Here is a 21,710-nt window from a genome sequence, read left to right on the forward strand (position 1 = left end):
GAAGTGAATGAAACCCGTATCGCCACTCACAGAACAAGTACGTCCACACGGACAGAAGAGATGACAAATGCACATCGCAATACACCGCAGACAGCTTTTTTCACATCAGACTGCACTCTGTTTCAGAGCACCAGATCAGATGATTGTATGGTCATTATTCCCTAGTGTAGGGCTGTCAGATGAATGTGCTTTAAATAAATTATAACACTTTTGTACTGCTTAAGAACGCCTCCAGCTATGCATTTGGGTTTCATAATTTGTGATTTTGTCATGCCATTCTTTTTGAGAATTTTGAGAATCATTGAAAAATCCCAAATTCCTTTTTTAGCTTTTATTATACAGCAATGTGCAGGCTAATACATACCTGTACCTCTTCCATTTGTATATGGACAGACATGCAAGTGAAAAATAAATGAATAATGCCATATCTGCTTTAATGGGGTCACCAGAGGAATGATGAGCTAGTAATTCACAATATTTAAAAGCAGAGATTGAAATATTTAGGCCTCTAATTCTATTTCTAAAGTTCATTTCAAGTTCTTCTTAATGGTAAGGTCTTGTAATAGCTTCTGTTGTGAGCACTTAGGGCTATTTTGGTACCTCATGTATGTATTAATTTTTAACCAATTCCTTATACTTAAAATGTACTAAAAATGAATTCATCACTATGTCTACAAACAAAAATACACTGACCTGCCCATGTAAGTATTTTTCTTCAGTATATCCTACAGTAAAATTAATGACTTCATATTGCACAGCATGGTTGTAATTATTTCTTCTTGCTCTAAAATCAAAAATGCTATAGGTTATATTCTCAGGAGTAATGTATATATATATTTTTGCCTAAAAAGCATTTGCTTAAAAGTATTTTACTTGTAGCACAGAGCAGTACTTCATGGCCACAGGGGAAAAACATTAAAAATTTTATGAATAAGCATGTATAGTCTGCGTTTTAAAAGGTACCACCTTAACATCTGCAAATGGGTTTGTCAGTAGCTGGAGTGACCAAATGGTAATGCATGTACTCTGTTCAACCATCCATTAATGGAAAACCTCATTTTACTGGTAAGGGCCATCACAGGGCTCACCCTCACAATTCAGACACAAATATACTGGCCAGTATGTTTTTTGAAGATAATTAAAAATAGAAAACCACCTTACAAACACTGGCATTCTCCTCATTTCTGCAACATTTATTGCCTTCCAGCATTTTCCTTTTTTAGGAATTACAAGTAATGTGTATATTTTCTAAAATAAATTTGGATTTTAAACTTTAATGATAAAACTATGGGCCAGAAAGGCTGACTATCTCAAAGACTGAAAACAAGGACAACAAAGTAACATTTACTGATTGGATAAATATGGAGCCCCACATGTCTGTGCTTGATAGAAATACCTGTCAGCTGCCTCTGCTGTCAGTAATTGTGGATAGATCTCTGCTGCCTTTGGGATGGTGTCATTTTGGTCACTCTTCCTGGCAAAGTTACTCCAGTTCTGCCAGGGATTGTTGTTGAACTGCACTTGTCATGCCTCACCATAAGTTTTCTAGGCCTAAACTTTGGCTGGGCCACTCAAGGACCTTACACTTCAGGTCATTCACCTGGGGAAATGCAGAATTTTCACCCGGTTTCATGTTACTGGGTGTCTTGAGCAAGTTTTCCTCTAGGAACCCAGTCCCTTCAGATAAGAGCATCCTCCTACTGTAATGCTGTCATTATCATGTTTGACAGTTGGCATGGGGTAGACTGGGTGATGTGCTGTTATGGTTTTAAAAGATAAATGCTTTGCAGTTAGACCACAAAGTTCATTTCTTTTCTTATTTGACCAGAAAGCCTTCTGTTTCATGTTTGCAAAACATTTTATATAAGATGAAGTCTTTGTCCATAAAGTCTACTTGCTCGTGAAGACCAGGTTTATGTAGAAATCTGGGTATTGTCTACATATATAAACAGTAGCTTATTCTGCTTGCCCAGTTGTTCAGCTTAATAGGATGGGCTGATCCTGTAGTGTCTGGGTGGTGCAATGCACATTCCACTTCTTAGTGATAGCCTGCACTGTACTCAAAGTTCTAGTCTTCTGATTGCTGCCACTCTACTGCTGTATCCCTGATTGGTTTAAAAGCTTCTGTTAATGGTCGATTCATCATATTACTATGTGAGTTGTGACATACAATTCAATATCTGTCTGAGAGAACTTACAGAGACGGATGCATTTAGTCTGAAGTCCAGTTATACCACTTTAATTACATGCAGAACTTAGATTAGATTTATTTTACGAGCTTTTCTTTGCACCTAAATGGATTTAGGATTCATTTAGCAAAGGAGTTGAAAACATAAGCAATTGCATATCTTCTGATTTTCTTTGAAAATTGAATCTGCATACTTTCAGCGGTTTTTAGCTTTATCAGTTTGGATTTGAGCATGAAGATCGTGCAGAAAGTGTAGACTATTTGATGGAGCCAGCAGTTGAACTGTGCGGTGCTTCCTTTGTACACTGCTCAGGTTGCACTCTGTGTACATTGTATTGGTGAGAGATGTCAAAATTTTAGTTCACGATACAGATTCTGTTATAATACATATGAGAATGAAAACATGAAAAACTGAACAGTAATAAAAGACTGGTTCCTTTTTAATTTTTAATACCTTATTTATGTACATTTTTTGCACCATATTTCACAGAAAAAAATAAATACATAAATGTTACATCACTGTTGTAATGGTGTACTAAAAAAAAGTAGCCATGACTTGGAAAATACCTTAAATATGTTTAAATTGACAATTGTGATAACTTTGTACAACTTGGCTTCATTAAGGTGAAAAAGTTGGTTCGCTTCTGTTTTGCTCTGAAGTGGTCTCAAGTTGTGTCGCTGCTGGCAGTGTTTTTAAAAGAAGCACAAAAGGGAAGTCTGTGATTTTGCAAGTGTAGATTCATGTTCTGTCTGGCACTTTTTACACTTGATTTTCTAGTGTGTATTTTTAAGACTTGTGACGTCAGTCCAGTTCATTTGACTTTAAGAGAGCGTGGCTGCATGGAAGTTGCAGTGTTGCATGTGAGATCAGAGTGTGTTGCCTGCCTGGGGAGGGAAGAAAAAGGGAGAAGGCATGTTGGAATTTAAGAATTGTAACCTTTTGGCCCATCAAGTCTTTTTTGGAAGTTAGTAGACAAAAGTGCTCCAAGGGTCTCTTCCAGATGTTTCTTAGGGGGAACCAGTGTGACGGCTTCACGGCTAGGTAGCTTTAGGTAGCTCGTTCCATTCTCCTGCAACTCTTTTTATAAAGAGTGCCTCCTGGGTCTTAAATGTACTATTGCATAGTTTCATCTTGTGCTCTCTCGGTGGCACAATGGTGTGAGCTGGACCGCAGATTGTGAGCATGTATTGTTATGCTCTTTTCTTTAACTCTTCTGCTTGCTGTGCTGGTTGTTGCTCCTTTTGCAACCCAGTCTGTGCCAGTTCTTTTTTCTTTTGGTTGCCGCATTTCAGGCTTCCAGCTCTTGTGCATTGCACGGTGCGTGCTGTTGCCAGGCAGTTGGGCTGTAAGGGAATGCCTCTGTGCAAGCTGAACTACACGCAGGCACACAGGCAGAGTTTTTCACATGAGTGTCTCCTGCCGTGCTGTTGCTTCCTTGGAACGTTAGCGTGCTTGATAACATCTTTTTCTGCTGCTTGCCCTCTCCACCCCAACTATCATGATGTTTATCAGTTTATTTCCTGCCCTGAAATCACTAGAAATAATTCTTATAGTCTCTCAAAGGCAATTTTTAATTAATTTAGCATTTAATTTGACAGAGTGTGCCTGAATTTGCTTGTCAGTTGCAGTGCTGCGTTATTTGGACAAAACAACCAAGTAATGCCGAATTTTACTTATTTTTAAAATTTAGAATTAATTTTGATATACTCATCTGATTTGGGATTGCCAGTTTGTTTTTTTCGCCTACTGGCTTGCAGGTACAATCAATCACATGCTAAATAGAATGAGGATTGCTGTGATCTGCCCAGCTACATGACAAATGTCTTTTAGCTCTTTGGAGGCAATTGTCTTGTACCTGAGGTTCACCATCGAAGGGAGGAGGCTGCAGAGGTCCTTGATTGGCCCTGGCTGATAAATCCCATCATACTCTTGGTGACACCCAGCCAATCACATGCCTTCAGTCAGGATATCCCGGCCGCAGTTGGCTAGTGACATGGCCCAGGCCTGAGCCCGTGACCTCGACCTTGAACTAGCGTCTCTTCTGACTGAGCCACTCGAGAAGCTCACACTTGACATGCACACCCTGCCGAACAGCAGTGAGGACAAGGATAGAGTAATTGATGGGGAGAGCCAAATGTGATGGTCTGGGCAGGACAGTGTTTTATCTGTTGCAGTAAAACTCCATTTGTGCTTGATGGCTCCCTGACTGCACTCCACCATATTGATTTTAAGTCCTGTGACCCCTACAGTGGAACCTTACTAGGCTTTCTAGAGTCAAGGAACGTCTTGACTTGGTGAAGATAATACAGCATTAAGAAAATTACATTGCAAATCAATTATTAAATAAAGACAATGCTGAATGTATGAAATTGGCTAAAGGGGTTACTTTAAGTATGTATTTTGACACTAGTCTTGAGGGTATGAAAAAATAATACAATTGCCCAAAGGGGCTGATTTAAATATTTATATTGAAAGCAGTCAAGAAATCTTTCACATTTGATGTTTCTGCTCTTGTGTTATGTATGCTATTGTAAGTTTGTGGTTTCTCAAATCGTGCTTTTTAAATTATCAATGAGATGATTGATAGTTTAACGATTTTGTTATCAATGAGATGCTAAAAATAATTTGATGGCTAAGAGACCTGATTTGTAAAAATGAAGAAAGTTGCCTTCATTTAAGAGGTATCTGCTGCAGCCAGAGAATCATGCAAATTTCAGTGCCTGTCTTGTAAGCAGACTCTCTACGTATGGGTTACACAGATAAATAAAGCTGAAAAAAAAGACGAAAATGTATACAAGACTGATGGTGATAATCATATTTGGAGCTCTGATCTCTCCATCACATTTACTTTCTGAATGTTTGAGGCCAGTCAGTGTTTCTCCTGATTGAGGTTGTCTGCTCACCAAACAAATGCGTCTTGTCATGACCTAAGCTCCAGTCTGCCCGACATCTAGCCTCTGTTCCAGAGTTCACTCGGCGCAAACTGCTTGGCCCTCTTCTGACTAATCTGCCCCCAGGCGGAAGAGCACTGTGATTCACGTTGAGCAGGGTTGTTTTCATTTTTCTAGACTAAGTTAAAAATAATTTTGTTTTGCGAATTTTATTATAGTGGTGTTCACTGGATTTAAACGTACTTCTTATGGAGTCCTTTACTGCCATTATTGTGTTGAACAAATCCCACCTGGAGCCTTGAGAATTTCAGAACAGAATTAAAGAAAGAGTATCCTGTAGTGCGCGGAATGGTTTATTCTGTATAGGCAAGCTTTAACCTGAGACTTGTCGTGAAACATAGTTTATTTCAAACTTTTTTCAGATTTTCCAATCTGACTCATAACATTCTTGGGTCAGAATTTTCTTCCTTCATTTTCTTTCCGTAACGCATTTAATCATGTGGCTAAGGGCAGGCCTGGTCCTGGGGACCTGCTGTCAAGCAGGCTGCATAGACAGCCTTTAAAAGTCAATGAACAGATTTGGAAGCCATGTTAACTCCTCCGACTTGAGCAGCTGGTTCATCCACTTTATTCTGAGCCATGTTTGAATGAAAAGCGTAAGACACTGTTGTTCTTTCAAACTTGAGTTTAGCCCTCCTGGCTTAGAAAAGGTCTCGGGACCATGCATCTTGTTTTTCCCTTTAAGGTGCTTTAAATGTTTGTGATTTCTTCATTGCAAAATGCTGGTATTTTTTGGGGCCTGTCTTTCTGTCACTCTTCCTATCAGGTGTTTACTGTTTATGTGGAAGAATGAATGAAATAAAACACTTTTTATTTTTTGTTTCACCCAGAGTTTAAAAGCTGACCCCGAGGAACTGTTTACCAAACTGGAGAAGATTGGCAAAGGCTCTTTTGGAGAAGTGTTTAAAGGCATTGACAATCGGACTCAGAAAGTTGTGGCTATAAAAATAATTGACCTGGAGGAAGCGGAGGATGAAATAGAAGACATTCAGCAGGAAATCACTGTACTGAGCCAGTGCGACAGCCCCTATGTAACCAAGTACTACGGATCTTATCTCAAGGTAGGTTTCCCACTCTACTGACATCTGCCCATTGCTTTGTACCTCTCGCTAGCTTAAAGGTAGGCCATTTTGATTTTACTGTTAATCATCATTGTACTAAAAATCAGATACCTGTTTAACACATGGTTCAGTCCTCTGGGAGGAAGCAAATGTAGCACATTTAAACCTGAGGTTACAATTGAAAAGACAAAGAGATGGCACCATTTGATGACCCTACGTTTCTGCTGTATGCCTTTACATGATAATAGATAGGTTTGTGTTCAATCAGTTCCATAACAAATAGTGTGGTTGGTGTGGAAGTATGTGAATTCTGATGTGAAGTGTGAACACTTCAGTCTGTGTGTGGGAGAGCACTGAGAGGTGTTTATGAAGACAGGTACTTGTTGCTGCACAGAGCAGCATATATAGTTCTTTGATGTCCAGTTGTTGTTCTAATTTTTAGATTTCCAGAACAAGTGCAGTCTCATTGGATTAAATATCAAACAATAACATGTCCTCCACGATTTGCAGTACATTTAATACTGTCTTCTCATAAAATACTCATCACTTTTTGCCTTTGAAGAATTTCTGACATCATAAAAGTAGGTTCTCTACAATTTATGCAGAGGTAAATGTCTTTGGGCATTTTCCATGTTTATCTTTTTTTTCTTCTTGTCTGCTGTATTTTGAAATCCCCTTAGGCAAGAGAAATTAGCACTTTTGTTATTCTTTGTTGCTGTCTGTTGCTGCAAGATTTGAAATATTCTCCACTTTGGAAGTGTGGGTGGATGAGTTCCAAAGCTACTGTTTGGGGAAACTCTAAACCACGAGAGGGTATTGTGTTTTCCCATTAGCACCTACAATAAACAACCTTTCCCCTTTTGTAGTAAAATAAACCTAACCCTGGGGTAGAGGGAGCATTTATCTCTTCGTGAAGCATTGGAATTTATCTGGTCCCATATTGCAGTTGGCACCTCTCATCGGAAGCATGTTTTGACGCAGTCTTTCTCCTGTGCCCGAACAGTAAGATTTTGTGTTGAAATCCCTTGTGTGTCTGTACCATTTTCATGTTGTGCGACAAATCTAATTGGCAGCTCTTGACGAGTTAACAGAGTGGCAGTGGGAAGCCACTCTGTTGTACTCTCGCAGTTTGGACTAAATTCTGGCAGTGTACAATCTGCTTACTTAGTAAATGTTGCTGTGGTGCAGTGAGGTAATGTCGATGAAGCTTATCTTATTTGCCTATGTGGAAGCACAATGCAATATAGATCTCCATATGAAATCCCCAAGATGCAGAGATGACCATTTCACTCCTGTTTTTCTCATAACATGACAGAACTTGATGTAGTGTTATTCAGTCTAGGCCAGTGGCCAGTGATTGTTTCCTCCTACTTAGCCTGAAGGGCTGTGAAAGAGTAAGCACGACTCAGTTATAGACGTTGTGGCATTTTCAAAAGCTCTAAAAATCACGGGCTACTAAATCTTTCATATGACCAAGTGGGACAGAGGTGCTCTTAGCAGAATGTTGTTTCTGTTGTCTGAAGAAGCAAAGTGCTTCTGATTCATAGTCTGAATAAAATATTTGGCTGCCTTATGATCTGCCGATCCAAATGTTAAAGTTAAAAAGTTAAAGTTTAGCAATCAACATAGAGGTATGCTGAAATAGTATTTAAATGGAGCATGAATGTGATTATTATTCTATATTTGTATTTTTCATGGTACAAAAACACATCAATTTTCCTGTGCTGGTTAGCATGTAATGTGTGCGCCTGTGACTCATTTATAAGTCTGCTGCTCTTATTGGTCTTACATGTGAGTTTTTAAATAAGCAGTATATATTTAGCACCTGCGTCCTCATCACATTCATGTAGGCCAGCAATAGGCTATTATTGCAGTCGGTGATAATGTAATTCAGATTCTTGTCTCTTGTTTTAGATGTATGTGCAAGGCTTCATAGGTCTAGTAATATGCTCATATAACTACAGTACATTATTCACCTCTGGGGTTTTGAATAAAAGATCACAGATGTATGCAAACTAGAGAAGGCCATTCAATCCATTTAGCTGGCTTGGGATTTGGTAGCTAATTGATCCAAGGATCTCTTCCTGGCATTTGTTATTTGGAAAAAGCAATGATATCCACTTTGAAGGAATGGGTGAGTAGCTAGTTCACTCCCATAGCCCCTTGTGTGAATAAATGTCTCTTGTTCTCAGTTTTAAATGCATATCACTAAAGTTCCCATGTATATGAACACAAGAAAGGTTACAAATGAGAGCAGGCCATTTATCTCATCTCGCCCGTTTGCGTGTTAGTACTGAATTGAGGTAATGGTCTCATCCAGCCATTTCCTGAAAGAAGCCAGGGTATCAGGTACAACAAAATGGCAGGGAAGCTTATCCCGTACTGCCACAACCATTCGTGTAAAGTGCCTCCTGTCCTCAATTTCCATTTGTGGCCTCTGTTTCAGGTTTCACTGTTCCAAAATAATATCATAACAATGTTGTGTTCAGTTTTAGAATATTGTGTATTCTTATTTAAAGTAGTGTCCAGTCTCATACTGTCTGGTAAGTGTTAAATTGCTGATTGTGTTTTAATCAAGGGGTAGCAAATATTCATTGTTTTAATGTATTACTCTGGACATCTTTATTTGATGGTGGTGGTATTGTACGGTGATTTAAGCTGCAGTGCATTGTATGTTATCTCTTGTTAGGCAGTATGCATTGTGCTTGCATGTGGGCCTTGTTGGTTTTCATGGAACTATAAACAGTTTCTTCTTACCAATTAACTTTCTAGATCTTGGTCTCTGCATCACTGCTATCTTGCCTCAATTTAAATGTCTTTTGAAACATTGTTTTTATGCAATGTTTGTATGTTTTTGTGAATTTTGTCTTGGCAAACACTACACAATAATGTAGTCATTATAAACTGATAGTAGTTCAGGTGAGTAGCTGCGTCAGCATGCGTAGGCTGCAAAAGGAACAATAGGTTTATTCCATGCTGAAAAAAAGAAGAAAGAGAACACAACGTTTCGTCCGTGGAGCCTTCTTCAGGTGTCAGCATGGAATAAACCTATTACTTGTTCCATTATAAACTGATTACTTTTAAAATGGCAAATGGCGTTAGAAATTGGATCTGTGTTACTAGTATTCTCCAGGGATATGTATGGGTATAGATGTCATTAAAATATTTTGACAGCATGGTTTTACTGGAGCTGGTGGAATTTTTTTCTTGAGCTTCACCTGTGGGAAGAGAATAAATCTGGAGTACCCCTGGACTATTTCTAAGGACTTACCCTATATCCATAAGAATATAAAGAATCACTGTGTTAAATAATACAGTAAAAATGATTAAAAGAGACTACTTTATTTGTGTTTCTTCTTCCACATTATGGCCTTGGATGTTATCTGCAAGGGTTTATTGGGGATACAGTTTGCATGCCTGTCTGTGGGGTAGCAGGTGTTTCTCCATGCTTCAGAGCCTTAGACTCAGGCCTGTCAATCTTGTTAAGCTGTAGCAGTTAGCAGTAACACTCGGTCCAAAACATCTGCCATGAGTAAGAATGCTTTAATTTTACAATAAAGTGATCAACCATGTGGAACGCAAAAAGAAACAGACTTCTACCCCTTTAATTTGAAACACAGTGCAACGCCTTTATAGGCCACAAAAAGAAAGAAAAGCTGCAACTTAGTAAAATAATTCAACCCAGAAGTAAATCGCCCTTCCTAACAACATGAATGTCCAAAAGTGAATGAATCAGTCTCCCTGTTCTAAAACTGCATCACCACCTTGGACTGGTGGAAGGTCCTAGGTCCATTCCACCTAGGAAAGAATGTTTTTAAACTGAGGATTCTACCATGCAGGAAATCAGAATTTCCTCAAAACTAGCTCTGTAAAGTAGGGTTCAGATAACTTTGCCAGAAACAGATAGCTCTCTAAAACAGGGTTCAAATTATTTAGGCAGAATCGGGTTTCCAATACTGATTTGAACAAGCTCTTCATGCAGATCATAAATTTAAAGAGAGACGAGAGTGGCTGGGGGAGAGTATGCTCTTTTTCTTCTCTGTTTCTCTTTCCCTACTGTTCCTCTTTCTCTTCTTCCTTACTATCGGTCTTTTTATGTCAATATATTCTGTTGCCGTGTGACACACCACTGCAAATTCTGTTCCTTTAACTTTTTCAGCTCTCTAGTTTGGCATGCCAAGTCAAAAAGGATCACACAGTAATTTAAGAATTGGTGGAAGTTTTATTTTTCCCTGGGAGACAGGGTTTACCTCTCCTCTGCACTTTGTAGTGTAATTCTCTTAATTTAGCAAGAGCTAGATTATGCAGCTCTGACCCAAGGGCATAGAGTTAAGTCCAGTTATTTTAGAAGTCTTTCATCTCATTGTTCAGGACTGGCAACGCCTGCTTAGCATCAAAGCCTGGACAGCAAAAAGTGAAACTGCTTTCACTCTGTAAAGCATTAAATAGTGTGGTGAAAAGGGCTACAGTGGCATTCTTTGTGCTGTACTTCTTAAAGAGTTATGTGTCATTGGTCCCTGACTGGAAGTTGGCAAGGGGAGGAAATGTATTTTTTTAGCTCTTGCAACTAGAACCTTTAGAAAAATGGAAGTTGTTTAGTGCTACGCAGAAACAGTAAGCATTCTTTTGTTTAAAATGAGAGTTTATTGCTTGCATACTTCATAGGGAAAAATGTGTGGTAGTATTTCATAAAGTGCTTTTTCCCCTGACAGCAGAGTCTTCATTCAGGTAACGCCCATTGTAGGAAATTGGCGAATGTGTTTCCTCTTGAACTACCATGCAGCTTCTGCAGAGGTCATTGCGAGTTTATCTTGCGAGAGATTAGTATCTTCTAGATAAAATAAAGTCTTCCAAAATCTTGACTGAGTCCTGTCTTTTGCTCTGATTTTATATGAAAGAGAAAAAAAAGCATGCTTGATCTGCAATTTTTAATGAGATAAGAAATTAAATTGTAATATGCAATGTGAACACTTTTAGGCTTAGAAAAGCTGTTCAGTTCTTAGCCCACCCATTATTTTATCTTTTTATTAAAGAGTGTCAACTAAAATTTTTTCTTGGATGGGACAGGTTATAAATTCACAGGCTTGTGAAATGTTATCACAGATATGCCAAGGGATCTGAATTTTTGCCCTTTAGAATTTTCATTTTTGTTATTTGTTTACCTTTTTTCCTCTTCATGTTATGGCATTAGAATTTGCAGCTCTTTGTAAAGGACAAAGGTGGCGCACTTTAATTTTAACATGTAAATAATCTACATATACTGCAGCTATTGGAAAATAACTTAACGTATAACTTGTTAACCAGGTCTGGAGTGATCTGGGAATATATGTAATGTGTTTTTAATATTGCAGGCAAACACCCTGTATGACACCAGTGATCTAGTTGTCTAGTTGTATATGAGTTGGTTTCACATTTTGCCAACATTACAAGACTAAAATAAATCAGCTTTTCAAGCTATACATGTTTGAATATTATGGTACACAGTCACAAAAGCCCTTATTTATAATCCACTATGCTTGTATTGTATAGTTAATGCTTCAGGAAGATTTATTCATGGAAATTATTATGATGTAAAATTTATTAATACATTGCACTCAACCTAGTAAGCCTAGGTACAAAAAAAGTTATGGGTCGCTTTTTACCAAACAGCTTTCAGCGTTTATCTTCTAGTTTTTCTTGTGTTATCCACATGTTGATAGAGGATGTTAAATGTGTTAAATTCACAGCTAAGCATAAAACTTCCTTGATGTCAGATGAGTAAAACCTGAGCCACTATCTTGAAATCAAAATCCACAATAATGGAAAATACCCTACAGCTTGTCAAGAGATTAATGTGCGTTGGGGTAATTCTACAATTCTTCCACTGTAAGATGGGAAAAGTACCTACTTTAGTTAATGAAGTATAAGAGATGACCTGTTAGTTAGTAGTCCTGTCAAACACAGATCACTGGTATCTTCCTTCTTGTCAGAGTGCGCCTCACTTGCAGAGTTCTGGCAAAGAAAACCTGCAGGGAGGATTATTGAACGTAGATGCCCACAATGTGCTTCAAATGGGAAGAACTGAAACTCGTCACCTTTTAAGCCCTCTGACCTACACGTCTGGAGTTCAAGTTTGCTTTCTTACAGTACTCTTAATGTTTTTGGTTAAAATGTAAACAGACGACTGTTGTGGCTCACATTTATGCTTTGGTTTCCTTTCACTGTATTGTTTCTTTTTTTTCCTTTTTTTGAAGCATGTTACAAATGCTTTTTCAGACTGACATCCACCCCACAAGTAGTATTTCAGAGCTGCTGTGTTTTTTTTCCTTCTGCCAGTTGGCAGCGTTGTGAAATTTGTAAAGAGATTGCCAAACCTGTGGTTATTAATTCTCAACGGCTTGTGGTAATGCTTTGTAGGACTGAAGTCCACGATCAGATCCTAAAGCAATAAGGACATTTATGTTCATGTGTGCTCTTGCTTATTAGTTCTGTTATTAAAACGCTCTTCTGACTGACCAAGCCTTGTATAAATGAACCATTGGTAGTCTTGAGTTTTTGCTGCAGATTATTCCTGAATCTATGTCTCATTTTCACGCTCTGTTGTCTTTGACATCTTAGAAAATAGATGTGTGGCATTATATTTTAGTACTACTATCTCTAGTAACTGCAAAGTTTGGAAAAGATCCACTATTTTAAATTGGCCCTATCTGGTAAAATGCAGCATACTAAAACCTTGTTATTGGATTTTATTTTTACAAGCAGCATGAGGTCACCTATCTAGGGAGGAGTGTTAATCATAATAAATTCTATTAATGCCATTTGTATACAGCCGATACTTTGTGTGACCTAGTTATCCACAGAGGTGGTGTGTGTGATTGGTTGCTCCAGGTTCACTGGGGGAGGTTTCTTTGAAAGCATCATCTTTGAAGCGTTTTTGTTGTATTTGACAACGGGGTTAAAACATGTGGCTTCAAGGAAAAAAAATCAAACGCTTTAAATGGGTTTTTTAAATCCAACAACAAAAAAAAGATCCTTAGTGTAATTATTCTGACAGAAGTTGAGAGACGCTCATTGTATACAGGAACACATAACCTTAAACTTAAGCTCCATAATCCAAAATGGAAACTCTGAATTGTTTGATCATGGTAAGGGAATTAAATTAGGGTAGTGTGCATACTTATAATTAACCCTCCCTTTTATATTGTTTCCTTTTTCTGCACCTTGGCGAATCTAATTTGTGTTGTTTTGCCTAACTTTTTAGCTGGGTTATTTGTAGTCAACATTTGGAGTAAAGTGGTAAAAGTTGTAGTGTGAATGAATGCTTATCTTTATCCTTTCTTTTACTAACGTCTGAAAATATTTTTTTGTTTAAATTGGCCCTGTCTCCAGATAAAAATGATCTAAAATAACATTTTGTTTTAATTTTACAATTGGTCTGCTTTAAGGGGTCTCAGGTCTTCGTGTTTGTGGAAATTATGGGACAAGCCACTTGAGTAAAGAAGTCCATGACACTTTATTAGGAAACCAAACATGAATCAAAAATAACAGTGAGGTGGCAGTCCTGTATGGTTTATAGTATTCTGCTTTTGCTGTTTAGATGGCAGTGCCTTCAGGAATGCCCATTTTGCATTAGCATTTTAACTACAGTTTTAATCATGGCATTTTCTTGTAAAAAGTTAATCTCCCTATCTACATGATCAATTAACCTGTTTAGTATATAACTGTTAAAAATGTATCTGTCCTTTCAAAATAATGCCCTCTAGCAGACTTTGTGGTAATACATGTCAGTTCTCATTTATACATCTAGAAGCCTTTTAGTTATTGTGTTAGTGTCTCATAGTAACGAAAATAATATGTAGCTTTTGTTAGCTGTAGATCCAGTAATTGAGAACAGACCTTTTCTGTTTCATCCCTTGGATCTGCATTGTAAGTGGTAATGGCTCTTAGAGAAGGGGAAAGGTACATAAAGCTCTGGGCCAGTGGTTGCAGAGTTGCACCTCAATATTTTTCCCTGTCTCTATAATCACTGTTAACATCCCTGTAACAAAGGCGTCGCTGCCAAGTACAGTCGGCTATCTGACATCACTCACAACTTTCAGAGATGCACTTATTTTCTTAACGGTACTGTACTTCACAGAAACAAATGAAAACACTTAGCCAAAGCATCTGTAATGTATTCGACTATTCGACTACTGGGAAATGCTTAGGACCATAATAGTATAAAACAATAAAGATAAATGAATATTTTGTGAAGTTTCTCCCGCAGCAACTTTTTGTACCTTGCTTTGACTTGGCTGTGGAGACTGCTGAAATACCTCTGTGCCATCATACAGCAGTTCCTGAACAACAGTAGAAAATAAGTAAACAATATCATTAAGGATGTCCCATCAGCATGTAACCAGCATTTACATAGCTGTTGTTAAAGAAACCAAACATTTAATTAGCAAAATTGATTAACAATTTGCAATAATGGGATTATTTTAGTTGAGATTAGATTTTAAAATGAATGCAGATACTATATTTAAGCTCTTCCCCTTTAGTTAACATGAGGTTCCATTGCATACATAGTTCAAGTTATATCATCTCACTGTAGCCATTGTGAGCTCTCCCACTGTCTAGAGTAGTTTCTAATGCTGGTTATGTGTTTTTGCTTTGATTTTTGGGGTTTTTACACATGGATAGACTCCTCAACTGAGGAGTTTTTGTATTGATCAAAACCTATGCAATCCACTGATTAGTGTTTAATCGATTACACTTATTATTTTGAGCCCATCCTTTCTTCTCTGACAAACGTTTGAAAAAATCTCAGCCATCAGAAGCATTAAGGTTGTACAGGATAAATAACTTTCTCTCCATTTGTCACTTCCTATTGTACTGCAAACAGGTTATGCCTCTGAAAGATCAGAAGCCTTTTGAAAGGCAAAATGTGATGGGTCCTTATTTTGAGTTGTGTTTCTGTTCTCTTTAACTTATTATACTTCATAACAACAATGTAAATGACAGAGGGCAGCCTGAATTTTTTGCTGGACCTCCCGGTAATTTACTTTCAGCTAGATTTCCTAGAAAAAAAAATAGTTTTTTTCCATTGGGATACAGAAGAAAAGTATCCTTGATATACTGTGCATCTGTGTTTTATCTAACTGCTCTAGCACATATTCAAGTGGCATTCAAACTTCAATTGGCTATGATGATCTGTGACTGGGGTGAGAATATGTCTTATCTGCTACAAAAGATAGGCTCTGTGTTAACATTATTTTTTACTTATTCTGTTTCAGGATACGAAATTATGGATAATTATGGAATATTTAGGTGGTGGATCTGCTCTGGATTTGGTGAGTTTGCTTTATAAAAATGTGTTTTACATCAATTGCTTCAGACACACTTCATAGTTTTGCACAAAAAATGGAGTCTTCGCAAATGAATGTTTTTTTGTCAAATTCTTGTGTTTAAAGAAGATAGGATTGTAAAATAAGCACACTCTCAAATGCTCTTTGCCTTGTATTGAGCAAAGTACAGATTTCAGGATTTATTTTTTAATATGTAAATACATAGTTTTATCTTGGTAAATACTATGCATTAAAAATATTCATTAAAAATATAATGGTACTCCAAACTAATGATTATTACACATCAAAATACGTCTAAAATAAAATTCACACAGTATTAGCAGTATTGTTGTAGCTCATTCTTTTTTATATTATAAGCAATTTGTACATGGATGTTAATTTGTAATTTTGCATGAAATGTACTTATAGTGACAAATGCAAAACTTATAGTGACAGATTTTTGGGTGAAGTTCCGTGCAAGCAAAAAATGTAATCTTAGGATAAAAATACTTTGCGTTCTTGTTATAATATTAACCAGGAGAGTTTTTTTTAACTATGTGTTCATAGTTAAATAAAGTCCAGTCATTCTATTTTGACTCATTTCTGAGAAATCTTACGTTGTGGTACCTTTCCAGTTGGAGCCGGGGCCTTTGGACGAAACCCAGATTGCGACAATTCTTCGAGAAATATTGAAAGGACTCGAATATCTGCATTCAGAAAAGAAAATCCACAGAGATATAAAGGGTAAGCTCTCAAACTAAATCTTTTCCTTTTAAATTCAAGTCTGACTATGAAGACTGCCTACTGTACATCAGAAGGCACAGCATAGCCTACACCCTATGCTTTCACTAACTGTGGCTGAAAAGCTGATCAACACATCTGTGTTCTCTTGAATTGACTACTGTAATGCTCTACTTGCTGGGGTATCTAAATCTACTCTGAACAAACTGCAGTATGTCCAAAATTCAGCGGCCAGAATCCTGACCAGGTCTAGTGCAAGTGTTCACATTACTCCTATCCTGGAGTCCTTGCACTGGCTTCCGGTCAAATTCCATGTAGACTTTAAAATCCTCATGCTCCCCTATAAGGCTCTGCATGGCTTGGCACCTCAGTACTTGTCTGAACTATTATTGCCCTACTCCCCACCTCGCAACCTTCACTCTTCTAATTCTGCTCTCCTTACTGTCCCCCAAGCCCGTCTACATTGTACGAGTGACAGGGCCTTCTCCTTTTACGCCCCCAAGCTCTGGAACTCTCTCCCCAAGGATATCAGAGAGTCACCTTCTCTAAACTCCTTCAAATCCAGACTCAAAATCCTCTTCTTCAGAAAAGCCTTTACTTAACTGGTTCCATTCTTCACACCTCTGCTTTTCCTAGTACCACCATCCACGGTCTCCTCTATATATAGTAATTGTGTTTTATCTCGTGTATTCTTCTTATTTATTGTTCTTGTCATCCTGTAAAGCGCTTTGAGAAGCCACGTTTAAAGGTGCTTTATAAAATAAAGTTTTTTATTATTATAAAAGCTAAATACATATTGTATTGTTAACATTCGTACCACATAAATGAAACCTAAGAAACATAACTCGCCTAGTATCTGCCTCTGATTTATTTGTGTCAGTCAGCATTTTGCTTCAGATCCTGCAGAGCCTTGCTCTCTATGTGGAATCTGGTAACAGACTCCGTTTAATAGAAAAATCATACAGCGTGAAACAGACTACAGACAAAAAGATGCTATAACCCTCGGCAAAAAAGAAGCCCTCCGCTGTGATTTGATTTGACCTGACGGATTGATTTCACAAATTACTTACATTTTGAATTGACAGATTACTTATTTGCCAGCGTAATTTTATCCATTTAAAAAAAACTTAGCACTTAACCTTCGGCTAAAATAAAAATCTTTTTGATTTTTTCAAGGGGGTTTTAAAGTGATGTCAACGCAAGCTGCACTAGTAAAACAAAATCATTCTGATTCTTTGCAGTAGATATCTTGACATTCAGGGACCCATTAAGTGAGGGATGATCAGAAGATTGTACATTTTTCATTTTTAATTCCAGTCTGAGGCATTCTTTGTGTGGCGTGATGTTTGTAAGTGTGTGCTTAGTAGCAGAAACCACTTGAAGAAGGGAGTTAAATGAGAAAGAAAGAGGAACAATTGACTTTGCTACATTTAAAAATAAGTATAACTCTTATTTCCTCAGAATTTCCTTTCTGTATTTTCATTTTTAGTTAGTATTGTAACATTGGAGCCTGAATGTGGTACCATTCATCAGCACAGATGATAAAACACCTTCAGCCTCCCCCACATAATAGTTAATTTCATACCAACAGCTGTGTATGTTGGATTTGCCCGTGGGCATATTTGTATGTGGGAAATCATTGCTTCAGTGAGTTATTGCTTACATCAGTGAAGTAGTTTAAATAGGAAACTTTTTATGTGAATATGATTATTTGGAATATTATTTTAAATAATAAAAGATGTTCCTTTTTTTAAATAATACAACAGTCGCTGTGCTTTTTCAGCAATGTGATCCTATAAAATTTCTTCCACCACTGTGGAGAGTTGATTGTTGTGTCCACTAGTATCCAAGAAGTTAAGAGTTACTGAGAACTTAATAAAACTGCACTAATTTCTGTGATACCCAGATTTAAAATCTACCTCAATAAAATCTCTTTTATCATAGGAGAAATAGTTTACTTTAAAATCCATTATTCTAGTAAATAAAATCAAAACCTATTCTAGTAATGCCTAGAAATGCTTGACTTCTTGGAAAAACATGATCATATATATTTATCTCACTTCTGTATCATTCATTAAATAGTTGTACTCTAAAACATAGTTAAATGGATAAGTACCATTTTACTTAGCTAAAGAATAAAATGATTTCCTGACAAGATTGTTGCATTAAACAATGTCATGCCTATGCTATATAGAAGACTATGTGGTATTAGTTGTTTCTGAATGAAATATCTGTGGATCTAGATTATAGCCCATCTGCAGAACCTTGAAATTGACATTGCTTTTCCGTGATGCCATCTGGATTCTACAGAGAGGAATGCTGTTTTATTAGAGTGTGAACCTTTGATCAGTTCAGCTAACTTCCATCTGCCTTTCCGTATTCCACAGCCGCCAATGTCTTGCTGTCAGAGCAAGGTGATGTCAAACTTGCAGACTTTGGCGTTGCGGGCCAGCTCACAGACACGCAGATAAAGAGAAACACCTTTGTAGGAACACCTTTCTGGATGGCCCCAGAAGTAATAAAGCAGTCTGCTTATGACTCAAAGGTAAGACTTGTCCCCGTTTAAGAAACCTTTTTCTAATGTTGTACAAACAATGAAAAAAAGCTCCATGACTGCTTTCTTCTGCTTGCCTGGTGGTGTGGAGTGTGTTTTTAGCTGTTAAGAGAAAAAAAAAGCTCTTATAAGTGAATGTTTCCTCCCCTTACAGATTGATATCGGGAGGTTGGTTAATATCGGCCTCCTGTTCCTTTTTTGTAAAGGTTTCTTGTTGTAGTTGAAAATGCATTTAGCACCTAATTTTAAAATGCTAGGTTTCTCTAGCATCTTGTCTTTGACCTTGGGAGAAACAACACCCTACTCAGACCTGGAGTCGTAAAGGAGAGACAGAGAGTAAACTGAAGCAGAGGTACAAAGTGCACTGAATTTCCCAACTCTTTTGCAGCAGACTGGTAACTGGACCAACTGCTCTCCACAACTTTGACTACACATGTTTCTAATGTAGTTTCATTTTTATAGTTCCTTAAATGTGTGTTTCACCTGCTGCATCTGAGATGTGTATTACACAGTTTTTAAAAGGATGTGGGGCAGTGCTGCGACAAATTAACCAAAAGTGACACCCCAGTTGGTTAAGTCCCAATGAAAGCGTGACTTGTCATGTTCAACAAATGCTTAGCACCCATGTGTTCAGGCCAAAAGCTGCCCATTTTGATTTTTTTTAATTAGATCAATTTGAGAACAGTGAGAAAACCCAGCATAGATTTAATGTAATAGTGGATTAGTCAAAAGGATGTCAGAACTGAAAATCTTGAAAGATAAGGCAGCTTTGGTAATAAACTTTAGAAAGGCAGGTGTACATTATTTTTTATAGACCTGAATTTTGAACATCTTTTTGCATGAATGCGCACAATGGATGCTCTCAATTGTAAGTCCAAAATGGAGATAGGGTGCAGTAGATTCAAAGCTAAGGAGCAAGTTGCATAGACAGTGTCAGGTCCAGCTTTCTGTTGGTTTGATCTAGGTGATAGGTTAGATCCCCTACGAAACAACAGGCATGTTTCGTAGGAGATCTAACCTATCGTCTTGGGGAGATCAGTGGGTTGTCTGATGTCTACCTTGCTAGAGTTGAATCCACACTCACTGGAGCAGGGACTGCAAAAGGGACATTCTTAGGGAGGACAAGCAGCCCCACAAAACACCTCTCAGATACCACTGTCTTGTCAGTTTTCACTCAAAGAGTGTTCAATCTTCTTTCTTTGTACTCCACGGGGGCAGTGACAGGTATTTTGTGATTAACAGAGATTGCTGGGGTTTTTTTTTGGTACCTGACATGTTTTGCAACAGGACTAGAGGAGCTGAAAGATCTCAAAAGAGTCTTTAACACCTGGAAATGCTGTATCTTCTTTAGTGGAATTTCAAGGGCAGCTGATGAGAGCAGACAGTTACTCATGCTGATGTCACATTTTCTAGGAGGTTTATGTTTGAAACTGAGAAATTTTTTAAAAAAATAGTTGTCATAAGTGCTTTATTTTTAGACAGTGTAACATTTCCTGTATGAAAAACTGAAACAGAAACCATTCAAGCTCAATTACTGAAGTTTATATGTTTAAAGATCATGGCTTCAAATAGGAAAATAGGCAGAGTGCTTCTTAATTTTTGTAAGGAGAATGTTTTAATACAGGTCACTCTGATGACCCTGAAGCTCTACAGCATTTATACATAAAGATACGCATATAAGGCACATAGAGTAATTATCTTTCTGGCTTATTTCCCAGAATCTCATAATTTCTAGTTAAAGAATGTTCTTTTGTCAATATTGTGGCAAAAAGAGGTTGAATATGCTTCTGTTCTGATAGAGATAAAGTAGTCAAATGCCATTCTGTGCAGTGCATAAAATATCAACTGTTCCTTCTATGAGTCTACTGTAACTTGAGTCTCCTAGCAGTATTGTTTTATAAAGGTGTATAAAGAAAAGGAAGAGTCACATTAGGATTCTATGCGTATGTGGCTTTTTTAAAATGTCACTTCTCTGGACTTTGCAAATCTGCCATGAACCTGAAATGAACCACCTAATCTGAACTGTGGAATTGCATGCCGTCCAAAGGCAAAAAGACGTAAAACCCATGCCAAAAGAAAGTGATGCAAAGGATATTCAAATGTCATTTTAACAAGGCCAATATTAATTCAGAATAAACCAATTAACATGTTCCTCTTTGGCTCTTTCAAATATAATACATCAATGTCTGGTGTACCAATAGGCCAGTGGTTCTCAAACTGTGGTACGCGTACCGGCAGTGGTACGTGGCGTGCCGCCAATTGGTACGCCAAATGACCCTGGAACTGTGTCGTGTGCGCTGAAAAATCGGGTTTTCATATTTTGTATTTTAATACGTGTCGGATACGCAGCCTACGTACTACGATACAGTGCGCGCTAATAGTTCAGTGAACACAAGAGATACTCTGTAATTTTATACCACTCTATAGGAATACGTGCTACGGATCCAAATGACCAATTGTATTTAAAAAAAAGCTACTGTATCTCCAGCAAATAGGGAGAAAGGAGAATGTGCGTGGTTTTGGAACAATGCTAACGTTGTAAACACAGGAATGCATAGAAATACGTGCTACGAACGCAGGTAATCTTGTGAGCACACGAAAGCGTGGTAACAGAAAAATATTTAAGAACTGTTCTAATTTGAGAAAAATACACCGAGCATCTCTGTTTCGCTCCCATGCGCATGAAATAAAAACTTTAAATACGGAAATACAAACGGAAACGCGGAAAAATGCAAGCTTGGGGATTGCTAAAGCAGGTAGGCTACAGTACACTATTTCTGAAGAACCTTATTTACCATTGGCAAAAGAGCTGACACGTATTATGTGTAGAGAAAAAGCTGCTAAACAGCTCGACCTGCTGCCCCCCTCCCCCTGAAAGACAGTCATTCATAGAATTATTGAAATGAAGG

At 37.7% G+C, this 21,710-nt stretch overlaps 1 protein-coding gene across 1 annotated transcript in view; it reads left to right on the forward strand.

The window, feature by feature from the left end:
• The window catches only part of LOC102690028 (serine/threonine-protein kinase 24), a 52,915-nt gene that overhangs the window by 18,476 nt on the left and 12,729 nt on the right, over positions 1-21,710 (forward strand). The window contains exons 2-5 of the mRNA XM_015363510.2: positions 5,971-6,201; positions 15,456-15,512; positions 16,142-16,250; positions 18,635-18,792. Coding sequence (XP_015218996.1) covers positions 5,971-6,201; positions 15,456-15,512; positions 16,142-16,250; positions 18,635-18,792 — 555 coding nt within the window. The remainder of the gene's footprint in view (positions 1-5,970; positions 6,202-15,455; positions 15,513-16,141; positions 16,251-18,634; positions 18,793-21,710) is intronic.

Source organism: Lepisosteus oculatus, chromosome 15 (genome assembly GCF_040954835.1).
Source record: "Lepisosteus oculatus isolate fLepOcu1 chromosome 15, fLepOcu1.hap2, whole genome shotgun sequence".
In the NCBI taxonomy this organism is placed as follows: Eukaryota; Metazoa; Chordata; class Actinopteri; order Semionotiformes; family Lepisosteidae; genus Lepisosteus; species Lepisosteus oculatus.